This window comes from Macaca mulatta, chromosome 19 (genome assembly GCF_049350105.2).
Source record: "Macaca mulatta isolate MMU2019108-1 chromosome 19, T2T-MMU8v2.0, whole genome shotgun sequence".
In the NCBI taxonomy this organism is placed as follows: Eukaryota; Metazoa; Chordata; class Mammalia; order Primates; family Cercopithecidae; genus Macaca; species Macaca mulatta.
In genome coordinates this window covers 23,763,922-23,779,764 of record NC_133424.1, presented here as the reverse complement: position 1 = coordinate 23,779,764, position 15,843 = coordinate 23,763,922, and the positions used below count along the sequence as shown (strand labels likewise).

Genomic DNA, 15,843 nt, shown 5'->3' with positions numbered 1-15,843 from the left:
CATTTATGTATAAAAACATTCTCATCACTTATGAAACTTCCCTAGTACTTACCTGAACAAATTGCCTAATGAATAAATTTACTTATATCCATCATAAAAAGTGAAAAAAAAAAACATAAGTAGGCTTATATAGTGTTCGCCAATTAAAAGAACAAAATGGAAAGTTCCAACTAAATAAAATATAATTTAATGCACTAATTTTAGAATTACAGGTAAAAATTGTTTTGTGTACATGACTAAATTTATTTTATTTTGAGATGGAGTCTTGCTCTGTCACCCAGGCTGGAGTCACCCAGGCTGGAGTGCAGTGGCACAATCTTGCCAACATAATTATGTTACATATGCATATTCTGATAGAGGCATATAATAATCACATTAGGGCAAATGAGGTATCCATCACCTTTAGAATTTGTTTTTTGTATTATGAACAGCTCACTGTACAATATTTTATTTTTTAAATAATTTTATATTTTTATAATAAAGTTATTTTTATAATAAAAATTATATACGTGTATAAAATTTGCACATTTTTGAGTCCTGGATAAATACTTAAAAATAATTTCTTGTATGTTTTTCTTTGAATATGTGACCTCTCGGCTTGCAAACGCATACCGACTTTTAGTTTTGATTTACAGAGTTAAGTATACACATCTATTAGTCTAAATATAAACCTTAGGTGTAAGATGATTATGGATTAAGTGTGTTTGAGTATGAATTTGTAGCTATTTTCAGAATAATCAATATTGGAACAAGACAAATCATTTTAATAAAGTGTCTTTTTTTTTGAGACAGAGTCTCGCTCTATTGTCTAGGCTGGAGTGCAGTGGCACGATCTCAGCTCACTGCAACCTCTGCCACCTGGGATCAAGGGATTCTCCTGCCTCAGCCTCCCAAATAGCTGGGATTACAGGCATGCACTACCACATCTGGCTAATTTTGTATCTTTAGTAGAGATCGGGATTCTCCATGTTGGTCAGGCTGATCTTGAACTCCCGACCTCAGGTGTTCCACCCGCCTTGGCCTCCCAAAGTGCTGGGATTACAGGTATGAGCCACCACGCCTGGCCTTGTTACCACCTCTTACCTATACCCTTGAGTAAGGAGGACTAGGTTAAAGTAAGTGGAATAATGTGACTTGATTGAATGCACAATATTTAAATTGTTAAAAATGCTGAATTAAGAAATTAAGTTCAGACATAATCTAAAATTTTTAACATGTACTGCTTTTTATTCATAAAAGTACAATTAGTAAAATATACTAATTTATTTTTAATTTTAACTAAAACTAAAAATATTTGTCTCTCATTACAATGCAGAATATTACTCTGAACAGCTACCTCACACATCACTCAATACTGTAAGTGAATTACAAAGAAACTCTTAGATTTTCATCATGCATCTTACATTTTAATGTCCTTACTCTTTCATAGAAGAGGTAATAAATGCTCACCTAATAAAAAATAATCTCTCGTATCTTTTGGTCACATGCTTTCATATATGAATACAATAGGAATAAAGAAACAGCATGGGCCAGGCGCAGTGGCTAATACCTGTAATCCCAGCATTGTGGGAGGTAGAGCTGGGTGGATCACCTAAGGTAATGAGTTCAAGACCAGCCTGGCCAACATGGCAAAACTCTGGCTCTACTAAAAATATAAAACTTAGCCAGGCATGGTGGTGTGCCCCTGTAATCCCAGCTACTCAGGGAGCTGAGGCAAAAGAATCACTTGAACCCTGGATATGGAGGTTGCAGTGAGCCGATATCACGCCACTGCACTCCAGTCTGGGCAGCGACAGAGCAAGACTGCATCTCAAAAAAAAAAAAAAAAAGAAAAGAAACTAATTTCTTTAGCATGAAGTAATTTGAGAGTTAATTACAACTTTAACATGAAGTAATTTGAGTTAATCACAACATTATTTGTATGAAGCAATTTGAGAATTTGCCACATTATTTACTTTTCAAAAAAACCTGTAATCTTTCCCCCAAAAAGAGTATACTTGTAACTCTCCAAAAAACCTTCTACTCTTTTAAAGTTATAAACAAATAATTTTTCTACCAAGTTTAGTTTTGTATTGTATTCTAAACTCAGAACTCTGATTCAGTGTAAAGTCTGAAGTGTCAGTGCCTTATATGTTTCTAATGTAAATTCTCTGATATTTACAGACTTAACATACAATTAAATATTTTTTTCTATTTACTACAACTGTAAAAATATATTTTAATATGAACTCTCTGGAGTTTTCTAACCTGTAGTTTTTGAATAAATGTTTTTTTCCGAATTTATTATATTTGCAGGGTTTTTCTTCTATATAAATTTTCTGACGTTGAATGAAGTTTGAGCAATTGCTTCAGGGTTTGCCTCTAATGCAAAATGAATACAACAAGATCTGTGTTACAAGTAAACTTACCACAACTTTGTTTATATTTGTAATGTTTGTCTTCAAAATAAATCCTCTTCAGCACTTTAAAAGCTTACATTTTCTCAAGACTCTTTTGACAGTAATTGCACTTTTAATGCTATTAAGTATAAATTCTCTGATGTTGAGTAAGATGTGAGGAGATATTAATCATTTTAACTTTTTTTATATTTGTGCATTTATTTTCAAGTATAAAGGCTTTCGTGTGCAATAAGGTATGAGCATTGTGTAAGTTTTGCCACATTGTTCACACTTGTAGAAGTTTTCTCCAGTGTGAATTACCTAACCTGCAAGCAAGTGTGATAACCATTTAAAGGCTCTGTCGCATTATTCATATTTCTGTGATTTCTCACCAGCACACTTTCTTTTATGTTTGGAAATGTTTGCGATGTTGTCACAAGCATTGTTACAACTTTCAGGTTTGTAGAGTTTCTCTCCAGTATGAACCATCTTATGTCTGTTAAGAATAGAGGAGTTGTTAAAGGCTTTGCCACATTCTTCACACTTGTAGGGTTTCTCTCCAGTATGAATTCTCTTATGTGTAGTAAGGTGTGAAGACTGGTTAAAGGCTTTGCCACATTCTTCACATTTGTAGGGTTTCTCTCCAGTATGAATTACCTTATGTTTAGAAAGAGTTGAGGACCGATTAAAAGCTTTGCCACATTCTTCACATTTGTAGGGTTTCTCTCCAGTATGAATTCTCTTATGTGTAGTAAGGTATGAAGACTGGGTAAAGGCTTTGCCACATTCTTCACATTTGTAGGGTTTCTCTCCAGTATGAATTAACTTATGTTTAGAAAGAGTTGAGGACTGATTAAAAGCTTTGCCACATTCTTCACATTTGTAGGGTTTCTCTCCAGTATGAATTCTCTTATGTGTAGTAAGTTGTGACGATAGGTTAAAAGCTTTGCCACATTCTTCACATTTGTAGGGCTTCTCTCCAGAATGAATTCTCTTATGTGTAGTAAGGTGTGAGAACCGGCTAAAGGCCTTGCCACATTCTTCACATTTGTAGAATTTCTCTCCAGTATGAATTATCTTATGGGTAGTAAGGGTTGAGGACTGAGTAAAAGCTTTGCCGCATTCTTCACATTTGTAGGGTTTCTCTCCAGCATGAATTATCTTATGTGCAGTAAGGGTTGAGGACTGGCTAAAAGCTTTGCCATATTCCTCACATTTGTAGGGTTTCTCTCCAGTATGAATTCTCTTATGTGTAGTAAGGTTTGCAGATTGGTTAAAAGCTTTGCCACATTCCTCACATTTGTAGGGTTTCTTTCCAGTGTGAATTATCTTATGTGTAGTAAGGTGTGAGAGCTGGTTAAAGGCTTTTCCACACTCTTCACATTTGTAGGGTTTCTTTCCAGTATGAATTCTTATATGTGTAGAAAGGTTTGAGGCCTCATTGTAGGCTTTCGCACATTCTTTACATTTATAGGGTTTCTCTCCAGTATGAATTCTTCCCTGTTGAGCTAAGTGTGAAAGCACACAAAATGACTTTTCACATTCTTTACATTTGAAGGCCTTCTTTCCAGTATGTTTTATCTTACATCTGTCTGAATTTGAAAATTTATGAAAGACTTTCACGTATTTGTCACATTGAAATATTTTGTTCTGGGTAGTTGTCAAACACTGGCTAAGTCCATTGTAACATTCTTCGTGCACCTTACACTCATCCACACTTTTACAGTATTTTCTTAGCTGTAAATTTTCATGTCCATATTTTTTATATCTTCTCAGTATCACTTTTTGGAAATAATTTTTTATGCCCTGCTTTGGCCAAAGGTCTTGGGCAAAATAAGAACATACAACTGAAAGAAATAAAAATAATAAATTACTTTACTTACTAGACTCAGATGAATATACTTTACAAATCTAACCTATAAAATGATAGACTACATCACAAGATGGCACAGCCAAATATTACATGCTGTAACATTTTCACAGCCATATAAAGTAACAAAAACATACAGACCAAATTACATTTGTGAAAAATTAAAGTAAGTTAAGTGTGTGCAGTGCCCCAGGTGAGTCCAACGCAAAGAGGCACATAGAAGAACGTAAAGTCTGTTACATTTACCCAACACAGATCTTCCTGCTTCCCTATATAATATAGTGACTTTAGAAATAAACTGCCAACTCCTGGTTTCATTTTTAAAAGACAAATAAAATAATGGCTTATACATCTTTATTTCTCAATGGCAGGTGCTTTTACAGACACTCGTTCCTGTCTCTCACTGCATAAAAGTTCTGAAAGAAACAGTGGTATTCTTTCAAATGACAGTTTGAGTGTGCTGAGATAAAAGGTACGGTACCAAAACAGATATACAGACAAATAGAACAGAACAGGGCCCTCAGAAATAACACCACACATCTACAACCATCTGATCTTTCACAAACCTGACAAAAACAAGAAATGGGGAAAGGATTCCCTATTTAATAAATGGTGCTGCGAAAACTGGATAGCCACATGTAGAAAGCTGAAACTGGATCCCTTCCTTACACCTTATATAAAAATTAATTCAGGCCGGGCGCGATGGCTCAAGCCTGTAATCCCAGCACTTTGGGAGGCCGAGATGGGCGGATCATGAGGTAAGGAGATCGAGACCATCCTGGCTAACATGGTGAAACCCCGTCTCTACTAAAAAATACAAAAAACTAGCCGGGCGTGGTGGTGGGCGCCTGTAGTCCCAGCTACATGGGAGGCTGAGGCAGGAGAATGGCGTGAACCCAGGAGGCGGAGCTTGCAGTGAGCTGAGATGCGGCCACTGCACTCCAGCCTGGGCAACAGAGCAAGACTCTGTCTCAAAAAAAAAAAAAAATTAATTCTAGATGGATTAAAGACTTAAATGTTAGACCTAAAACCATAAAAACCCTAGAAGAAAACCTAGGCAATACCACTCAGGATATAGGTATGGGCAAAGACTTCATGACTAAAACACCAAAAGTAATGGCAACAAAAGCCAGAATAGACAAATGGGATCTAATTAAACTAAAGAGCTTCTGCATAGCAAAAGAAACTACCATCAGAGTAACAGGCAACCTACAGAATGGGAGAAAATCTTTGTAATCTACCCATCTGACAAAGGGCTAATAGCCAGAATCTACAAAGAACTTAAACAAATTTACAAGAAAAAAACAATCCCATCAAAAAGTGAGCAAAGGATGTAAACAGACACTTCTCAAAAGAAGACATTTATTTATTTTATTTTATTATTATTATTTTTTTTTTGAGACGGAGTCTCACTCTGTCGCCCAGGCTGGAGTGCAGTGGCCGCATCTCAGCTCACTGCAAGCTCCGCCTCCCGGGTTCACGCCATTCTCCTGCCTCAGCCTCCCGAGTAGCTGGGACTACAGGCGCCCGCCGCCTCGCCCGGCTAGTTTTTTGTATTTTTTAGTAGAGACGGGGTTTCACCGTGTTAGCCAGGATGGTCTCCATCTCCTGACCTCGTGATCCACCCGTCTCGGCCTCCCAAAGTGCTGGGATTAGAGGCTTGAGCCACCGCGCAAAAGAAGACATTTATGCAGCCAACAGACACATGGAAAAATGTTCATCATCACTGATCATTAGAGAAATGCAAATCAAAACCACAATGAGATACGATCTCAGGCCAGTTAAAATGGTGATCATTAAAAAGTCAGGAGACAACAGGTGCTGGAGAAGATATGGATAAATAGGAATGCTTTTACACTGTTGGTGGGAGTGTAAATTAGTTCGACCATTGTGGAAGACAGTGTGGCAATTCCTCAAGGATCTAGAACTAGAAATAGCATTTGACCCAGCCATCCCATTACTGGGTATATACCCAAAGGATTATAAATCATGCTACTATAAGGACACATGCACACATATGTTTATTGTGGCACTATTCACAATAGCAAAGACTTGGAACCAATCCAAATGTCCATCAATGATAGAATGGATTAAGAAAATGTGGCACAGATACACCACGGAATACTATGCACTCATGAAAAAGAATGAGTTCATGTCATTTGCAGGGACATGGATGAAGCTGGAAACCAGCATTCTCAGTAAATTATCACAAGGACAGAAAACCAAACACCACACATTCTCACTCATAGGTGGGAATTGAGCAATGAGAATACCTGGACACAGGGCAGGGAACATCACACACTGGGGCATGTTGGGGGGTGGGGGCTGGGGGAGGGATAGCATCAACCACCATGGCACATGTATATCTATGTAACATAACTGCATGTTGTGCACGTGTACCCTAGAACTTAAAGTATAATAAAAATAAATAAATAAATAAATAAATAAATAAGAAAGGTAAGTTTTACAGCAGCAGAAAGACTGTGGTATTACAGACAGAAAACAATTATAGCAAGTGATTATTGGTTATTAAGAAGAAACATGAATAGGCTGAGTGTGGTGGCTCACACCTGTAATCCTAGCACTCTGGGAGGCCAAGGTGTGTAGATCAACTGAGGTCAGGAGTTTGAGACTAAGCCTGGGCAACATGGTGAAATCATCTCTACTAAAAATACAAAAGTAGCTGAGCATGGGGTCACAAGCCTGTAATCCCAGCTAAGTGGGAGGCTGAGACTGGAGAATCACTTGAACCCAGGAGGTGGAGGCTGCAGTGAGCTGAGACCATGCCATTGCACTGTAGCCCAGGTGACAGGAGCAAAACTCTGTTTCAAAAAAAAAAAAAAAGAAGAAGAAGAAGAAGAAGAAGAAACAACATGAATAAACACCTTTGACTAAAAGTAAACACAAAATTTTAGACAAGGCACATCCTAAGAACATGTTTGAGAGACTCCCAGAATCTCTAGCCAAGATAATTGTTTTCAGACTATGTCAGAAAAAAAATGCATTTTAAAGACTGTGACAGGTAGCTTTTTAAAATGTCCAAATCTCAAAGATTATAATGTATACAAAACAGAGCAACATGATTTCATCAAAAATATTGTGTAAATTCCAGAAAGAAATCATAAAAAAGATGTACACATTAATTTTAAACACTAATAAATTGAATAATATCCAATGAGTGAAACAGGAATACAGTCAGTCCACTGTAGAAAATCACAAAAATGAGAATAAAAACAAAAATATCAAAATATTAAAAAAAATTTGGAGGTAAAAAATAGAAAAATAAAAAATAACTGGAAAATCCTAAAAGAAAAATGATGTAAAAATGAAGTTCAACAAACAAATTAGGATACACACAAAGATATTTATAACAAATACATGTTAAGCACATTTTGAAAAATCACAGACAAGAAGAAAGTCTTCGGAGCTGCAAGATAAAAGTAATGTGTCATTTACAAACATAGTCTTATGATATAACCAGTGACTTATCAACAAAAATTTTGCAGGCCAGAAAGAAACTGTGTGACACAAAGTCCTGAAAAACAAAAAAGACAAAAAAACAACAAAAAACTGCCATGAAGTGAGAATAATACCATCAACAAATCTGTCCTGCCAAATAAAAAGGAAAAACCTTCCAAAACAACCAAAATCTGAAAAAGTGTATTAGTACTGCATATGCCCTGCATATAAAAGATGGTGAACGCAGCTCCTTAACCTGAAAGTAAAAGGATTCAAAAAAAAAAAAAAAAAAAAAAAAAAAAACACATACACAAATAAAAATACACTATTTTCTGGGAAAGATATGCACACACACAAAAATAGAATCTTGTGGCATTATCATAATGGTGCAGAAAACATTTTAAATTATTCACTAAATTTTGAAAAATAAAAGCACAGAAATTATAAACATCTGTTAATGAATATACAATGCAAAAACATAATTAGCAACATCAATGACAAATTTCAGGGCAGATGTAATAAGGAAGAATTTTTTTATTCAACTGAAGTTGATTCTGTACCAAATTAAAAATATACTGTTGTTTCTTATAGAGGTTTTATGGAAGCCCCAAGGTACCACAAAAAAAAAAAAATCTGTACAAATATACAAAAGTGAATTAGAAATAAGTAAAAGCATATCAATACAAAAAGCAAAAGACACAAAGACAGAGAGAAAATGAGAAACAAAGATGCAAGAATCAAATAAAATAAAAACATAACAGTAAGGTCTCTATCAGACAATTACTTAAATATATATATCAAATTAACTTTCAAATCAAGGGACACACTTTCAATAAATAGATTTATTAAAATTTTTAAAAGCCAAGATCCAACTTTTTTTTCTACAAAAGTCAGTAGAGATCTAATGATAAAAAATACTAAAAGGGGCAAGATGGAAGAATGCATTTCATACAAATATTAATCAAATGAGAGCAGAAGAAATCAACATAATATTATGCAAGCTACATCTTACGTCAAAAACTGTCATATTTTATAAAATGTACTTGAAGTCAAAACTCCAAGGAGACAAAAAAGGACATTAAAACTTATAGATTTAGGCTGGGCACATTGGCTCATGCTGGTAATCCCAGCACTCTGGGAGGCCGAGGCAGGATCAAGTGATCCTCCTGATCACTTGAGATCAGGAGTTCGAGACTGGCCTGGCTAACATGGTGAAACTCTGTCTCAACTAAAAATAGAAAAATTAGCCAGGCATGGTGGCAGCCACCTGTAATTCTAGCTACTCAGGAGGCTGAGGCAGGAGAATTGCTTGAACCCAGGAGGCAGAGGTTGCAGTGAGCCAAGATCACACCACCGCACTCCAGCCTGGGACGCAGAGTGAGACTCTGTCTCAAAACAACAACAACAACAACAATGATGACTTGAGATTTACTCACTGGGAACCTATGAAAAATGTGTATATATATCTGTGTGTGTGTGTGTGTGTGTGTGTGTGTGTGTGTGTGTGCATCTCACATTAGGGCTCCAAACATATATAGCAAATATTGACAGAACAACAGAGACACATAGACAGCAACGTAATTATAGTAGCGTATTTTAACACTGCACTTTCTGCAATAAAAATTAAATGAGAATATTAGTAAGGGAATACAGGGCTTCCAGGCAGTATAACACAATTATTTCTAACAGAGGTATAGAAAACACTCAACACCAGGACACACATGGTTCTCAACAGCTAATACAACATTTTCCTTGATAGACCACCTCTTATGCCAAAAAAAGAAAATAAGTCTCACCAAATTTTTTAAAACTGAAATTTTGTAAATTACTTTCTATCACCAAAATGAAATGAGTATACAATAAGAGAAAAAAAACTGAAAAATTAACAAATATATAGAAATTAACACACTCTTAAACATGCTCTTGTGAAAGGCTGAAAAAGGTAATATTGTAACGATGTCCATCCTGCTCAATACAATCTACAGATTTAACGCAATGTTTTTCAAATTTCTCATTACATTTTTGAAGAAACAGAAACAGCAATCCTTCGAGTATACAGAATCTCTACAGACAATAAAGTACCCAAAAATATTAAAAACGAAACAAAACAATGTTGGAGGCATTACAGTTCCTGATTTCAAAACACATCACAAAGCTACAGAATTAAAACAATTTGGTATGAGTATAAAGGTGAAAAGGTAGACTAATAAAATAGAATGCAGCACATATATAAACTCTCACATATATGGTCACATGAAGAGTCACTTGCATACCCACAATTATTTTAGCATTGTTACTAAAAGTCAATAGGTAAAAGCAAGGCAAATTTCGGTCACCAAATCGTTCAGCAGATATAATTTGAAATATAAAAATACCAAAATATTACTCAGTTTGAAAAAAAGCAGGAAATATTCTAACAACTATAAAAGTAACTCTTGATGACTTTATGCAAAATAAAATGAGCCAGCCACAGACAGAGATTTTATGAGATATATAAAGCAGTTATACTCTTAGAAAAAAGAATGGTATTTGAAAAGTGCCAGGAAATGGGAAAAATTGGTAGTTGTTTAATGTGTATTGTAAAATTTCTAGAAGTCTTTTATAAAACAATGTAAATATACTTCACATGCCTGAAATGTACAGTACAGTGTTTTTGAGTCAGGGTCAAAAATCACCTCAGGTGATCCGCCTGCCTTGGCCTCCCAAAGTGCAGGGATTACAGGTGTGAGCCACCATGCCCGGCTGAAAGAATATTATTAAAGTGCCATATTATCTACAATGATCTCTAGATTCAATAAATTCCCTATCAAAATTCCAGTATTTTTTTTACAGTAATAGAAAATACAATTCTCGGCCAGGCGTGGTGGCTCATGCCTGTAATCCTAGCACTTTGGGAGGCCGAGGCAGGTGGATCATGAAGTCTAGGAGTTCAAGACCAGCCTGGCCAATATGGTGACACCCCGTCTCTACTAAAAATACAAAAATTAACCAGGTGTGATGGCTTGCACCTGTAGTCCCAGCTACTCGGGAGGCTGAGGCAGAAGAATTGCTTGAACCCGGGAGGCAGAGGTTGCAGTGAGCCGAGATGGTGCCACTGCACTCCAGCCTGGGTGACAGAGCGAGACTCCGTCTCAAACAACAACAAAAAAAAGAAAATACAATTTTCACACAGAACTACAGTAAACTTTGAATAGCCAAAGCAATCTTGAAAAAAAAAAAAAAAAAGAACAAAGCACAAGAACATCATACTTTATAATTTCAAACTATACTTCAAGACTATAAGAAGAAGACAAAATGCAATGTGCAGAAAAATTAGCAATAAAAAGACAACGGAACAGAAACCACTACTCTCACACACTTAGGACATGATGTAAAAAGAGAACTTAAAAAACAGTTTAACACAGAATTTCTCAAAATTTTGCAGATTATCTGTGTGTTTTCAAAAACAACAAAGAAGCAGTCAGATTTTGCAGTCTCTCATATGCCACGAAGAGGACTCTCTTGGCTGTCACTGTAAACTTGAAGGAAGGTCACCAAAGGGAAAGTAAAATCTTTAGTGATTTTACAAAGATCAGACAGAAGATGCTTCTTTGTGAGAGCAAAATAAAAAAAAATTCAGGCTTCCTAGAAACTATTTCCTTTGGAACACAGATTTCAAATCATTTTAAGGACTTTTCTTTTTTCTGCTTTGGACCTCTCATCTGTGTTGTCTGTTGTATTCACTTTCACTCTCACCTACCTGGGAGTTCAGCTCCCATCTCATGTCTCTTCACATTCCAAGGTTCTTTTCCTTGCTCCAGACAGGTGATCAGGTCTGGCTTAGAGGCAGCAATACCTGTTTTATTAAAAATAGCATGAATCATGCTCATATTCTCCAATTATCAATTTGGTAATGGGTTCAGTAAAAATGATGTAATAGAATATTCTAGTAAATTAATTCCAAAATACTAATTTACAACAAAAAATTTAAAATATTTAGGAAATATTTTAATTTTGTACGTTCTTAATTTTACTACGTGGTACTACTAAATCAAAAATTGGTAGTGGCAATTACATTTTAAGATGTGGACAACAGTTATGTTATGCCACTAAATTTCTAAAATTAACACTAATCTAGAGTGAAAGGACACAGATCAGCTCAGGAGTGTGGAAAGTTCAGGTCAAAATGAAACATCTTGAAATTCCTTTCTACATAGACAAAGCTTGAAGTTTAAAAACAAACAAACAAACAAAAAACACAGAGATCTGAAAGCATAATTTACCAAAAACCATTCTACAAAAAAAGAGAAATAAAACTTATAGGGTATATTAGGGAATTGTGTACTGAAGTTATCCTCACCCAGGAAGACCAGGTTTCTGTAGTTCTCTAACATCACATTCCTATATAAATTCTGCTGTGCAGTGTCCAGGCATTGCCACTCCTCCAGAGAGAATTCTATGGCCACATCCCTAAATGTCAACACTCCCTGAAAAACATACAAACACACACACACATATTTACCAAGTGGCCAGGAACAGAATTTTTAATTTGACTCAAGGCAAAACAAGAGTAAAGAGAACTGGTTCTTACTTATAGGAGTGACAGAAAATATTTAATAAATAACTTTCAACACAGAAATATTCTCTAATGTATTCTCTAACTCTGAGAAAAGAGAGTGGTATAAGATCCACAACATCAATGTATAGATGATACTTTTCTGGATGATGAAATATAAAATTGAGGGCATTAACACTAACATGTACATTTTTGAATGCTATATTTACATCATACAGAATAAGTTGTGTAAATTTTTCAGATGGAAAAGACATTCAGTTAGAAAACACTGCTCAAATATTAATGTGTATGATAAACTGGAGATATTGTTAATGCAGATTATTTTTTCAGAAAATCTGGGCTGGGCGTGGTGGCTCACGCCTGTAATCGCAGCACTTTGGGAGGCTGAGGTGGATGGATCATGAGGTCAGGAGATCGAGACTATCCTGGCTAACACAGTGAAACCCCATCTCTACTAAAAATACAAAAAATTAGCCGGGCATGGCGGTGGGTGCCTGTAGTCCCAGCTACTCAGGAGGCTGAAGCAGGAGAATGGCGTGAACCCCAGAGGTGGAGCTTGCAGTGAGCTGAAATTGCGCCGCTGCACTCCAGCCTGGATGACAGAGCAAGACTCTGTCTCAAAAAAAAAAGAAAATCTGGAATAAAATCTGAGTTTCTGAATCTCTAACAAGCTCACCAGTAATGCCCATGTTTTTGGTCCAAGGAAACAATTTTGTCAAACATCCAGTAAGTGGAAGAGCCTGTGTGTTTTTCAGTTTTTCTGGCCTATAAACAAAGATGAGAGCTTTCATTTTCCAAAGACAGATAAATGGAAAGAAAACCTAAGAAAGGTCAGCTACCAGATTAAATGTGATTGTTCATGCACATCTGCTGAATAAAGATATATAATAATTAAGAGAAAAATAATTAACTCTATAGAAAAAAATATGTCACAGAGCTCATTAACCAAGTGAGTTACTAACATCAACTGCATGAAGACAAATTTTTATGGTGTGCTGATGCACAGAGAAGGACACGGCATCACTGCTATGGTATCTCCCAGCCAAAAGTAAATTATAGCCTGAATTTAATCATAAGGAAACATTGGTTTTATGCAAAGTTCCAGATACCAGTATCTCCCATGTTCTGTACATTTTAATGGTGATTTTCAGTAGTCTTTTTTTCACACCCTGAAGAGTAAGTATCTCCTAATAATTTTTTTTTTCAAAACTGTCTGGGTAATAAATGCCATCCTGTTTAAATAAGCATTTTCTTAATCCTGTTCTGCATACAGCTAATGGAGAACAGAGATGGAACCTCAACATTACATGCTCTCCATCTTTACTAAGGACCCCAGCTTCTCCCCAATAGGAATACTGAGTATCCACACCTTTCCATGTTCCACAGCCACAAAAGAAACATTCTTAATATTGAAGTTCATAAATTCACCGTGAGAATTCGTTATGACATATAAGAAGGCAGGATCTTGATAATGTAGAGAAGACTCTGGTATATAGGAAAGAAATGTTTTTCAGACCCCCTTGACTATAATAAGAACTAAAAAGTAGTTAAAACAAACTCATTAGGAAGAAAAAGCACAAGTAGAAAATTAAAGCTCTGCAAGTATTGAACACGTGGCATTCCAGGAGGCAGAGTGGACACAGCTCTTCATCTGAGACATGTTTAGCTTAAAAAACAAAAAACAAAAACAAAACAAAAAACATTTTTTAGGGGTGGGGCAAAGACGGCCAATTAGAAGCAGCGGTGATCAGAGGCTCCCACCAAAAAGAACCATAATGGCCTGTGCATCCTGCACTGGCACCTGAGGTATCCAGGTTCTCTCATCAGAACTGACTAGGCAGCTGGCATGGCCCATGGAGAGGAAGAAAGAAGAGTGTGGTACAGCCACCCACCTGACAGCCGCACAGGGCAGAAGAGTCCCCACCCCCCAGCCAAGGGAGGCAGTGAATGAGTGTGCTACTTAGCTGACAAAACCATGTTTTTTCCATGGAACTGTGCAACCCACAGACTGAAAGATTTCACTCAGGAACCCATGCCACCGGGGCCTAGGGTCCCAACCCCAGAGCTGTGCAGATTCTCAACAACCTCTCAGCTAAAATCGGTTTAAGCCTGCTGAGTTCCCAGGGGAGGGGTGACCAGCACCACAGCTGTGGCTGCCTGCTGTCTAAGCCATTTGAGCTCCTTGGGGAGGGGCAGCAACCAGTACTGGGACTGACAGCTGTCTAACACACTAGGCTCCCTGGGCAGGGGAAGGGCGGCAGCCATCTCTATAGCTCCTGGCGGTGCTTTTCCCCTGCTGGAGACAGGGATGCTGGATGGCGTGGTTCCAAGAGGTGTCCCCCACAGCCCAACACACCAGCTGTGCCAGACTGCAGCTACAGCACCTCTTTAGGCCTGACTCTGACCCATCCTCACTCTGTGGGGCCACCCTGCAGGAACTCCAACAGCTTCAGCCAGGGGCTCAGGGACAGAACTCTGATCTCTCTGGGTCTGAGTCCCTAAGGGGAGAGGTGACCGCAGTCTCTGTGGACGAGCAGACTTAGCTTTTCCTCCTGCTAGTTCTAAGTAATCCAAGCAGCCCAGAGGAGTGGGTTTAACCCCAGTGAAGCATACCCCTCCACCAAGGGACAATAAAAGTGCTTCATTAAATGGGTCCTGTTCCTCGTGCCACCCAACTGGGTGAGATACTCCAACAGGGGTTGTCAGACACCCTATACAGCTGTGTTCCTACTGGCATCAGATTGGTGTTCCTTAAGGTCAGACATTCCAGAGGAAGGAAGAGGCACCCATCTTTGATGTTCTCCAACCTCCTTGATATCTCCAGGTTCAGGAGTGAACCAGATAAATAGGGCCTGAGGTGAACCCCCAGCAAACCACAGCAACCATACAGAAGAGGGACCTGACCACTGAAAGAAAAACAAACAGAAATGAGTAACAGCAACAAAAAAGTCCCCACAAGAACCCCATCCAAGAGTCAGCAGCCTCAAAGATAGAAGCTAGACAAACTCATGAAGATGAGAAAGAATCAATGAAAAAAACACTGAGAACCCAAAAGGCAAGGGTGCCTCTTCTTCTCCAAATGATTGCAATGCCTCTCCAGCAAGGGTGCAGAACTGGACGGAGAATGAGAGACACAAATTGACAGAAGTAGACTTCAGAAGATGGGCAATAACAAACTCCACTGAGTGCTAAAGGAGCACGTTCTAACCGAATGCAAAAAACCTAAGAACTTTGGAAAAAAGTTAGAGAGAGGAGCTGCTAACTAGAATAACCAGTTTAGAGAGGAACAGAAATGACCCGACGGAGCTAAGAAACACAGCATGAGAACTTGATGAAGCATACACAAGTATCAATAGCCAAACTGACAAAGTAGAAGAAAAAAATATCAGAGTTTGAAGACCACCTTGCTGAAATAAGGCATGCAGACAAAATTAGAGAAAAAAGACTGAAAAGGAATGAACAAAGCCTCCGAGAAATATGGGACTACATAAAAAGGCCAAACCTACAATTGACTGGAATACCTGAAGGAAAGGGGGAGAATGGAAACAAGCTGGAAAACACGCTTCAGGATATCATCCAGG

General features: G+C 37.5%; 2 protein-coding genes across 2 annotated transcripts in view; both read right to left on the bottom strand.

Annotated features, from left to right (window-relative positions):
• Positions 1-2,744: 2,744 nt before the first annotated feature.
• LOC100424307 (uncharacterized) overlaps positions 2,745-15,843 on the bottom strand; it is an 87,381-nt gene continuing 74,282 nt past the window's right edge. Inside the window, 1 exon segment of the mRNA XM_077979902.1 lies at positions 2,745-3,873. Within this exon segment, the coding sequence (XP_077836028.1) occupies positions 2,745-3,873 (1,129 nt within the window).
• Positions 9,224-14,527, bottom strand: LOC695938 (zinc finger protein 98). Its single transcript, XM_077978016.1, has 4 exons — positions 14,405-14,527; positions 12,047-12,173; positions 11,447-11,542; positions 9,224-9,318 (listed from the first exon to the last, which is right to left on the bottom strand). The coding sequence occupies exons 1-4, from the start codon at positions 14,525-14,527 to the stop codon at positions 9,224-9,226; spliced, it is 441 nt and encodes a 146-aa protein (XP_077834142.1).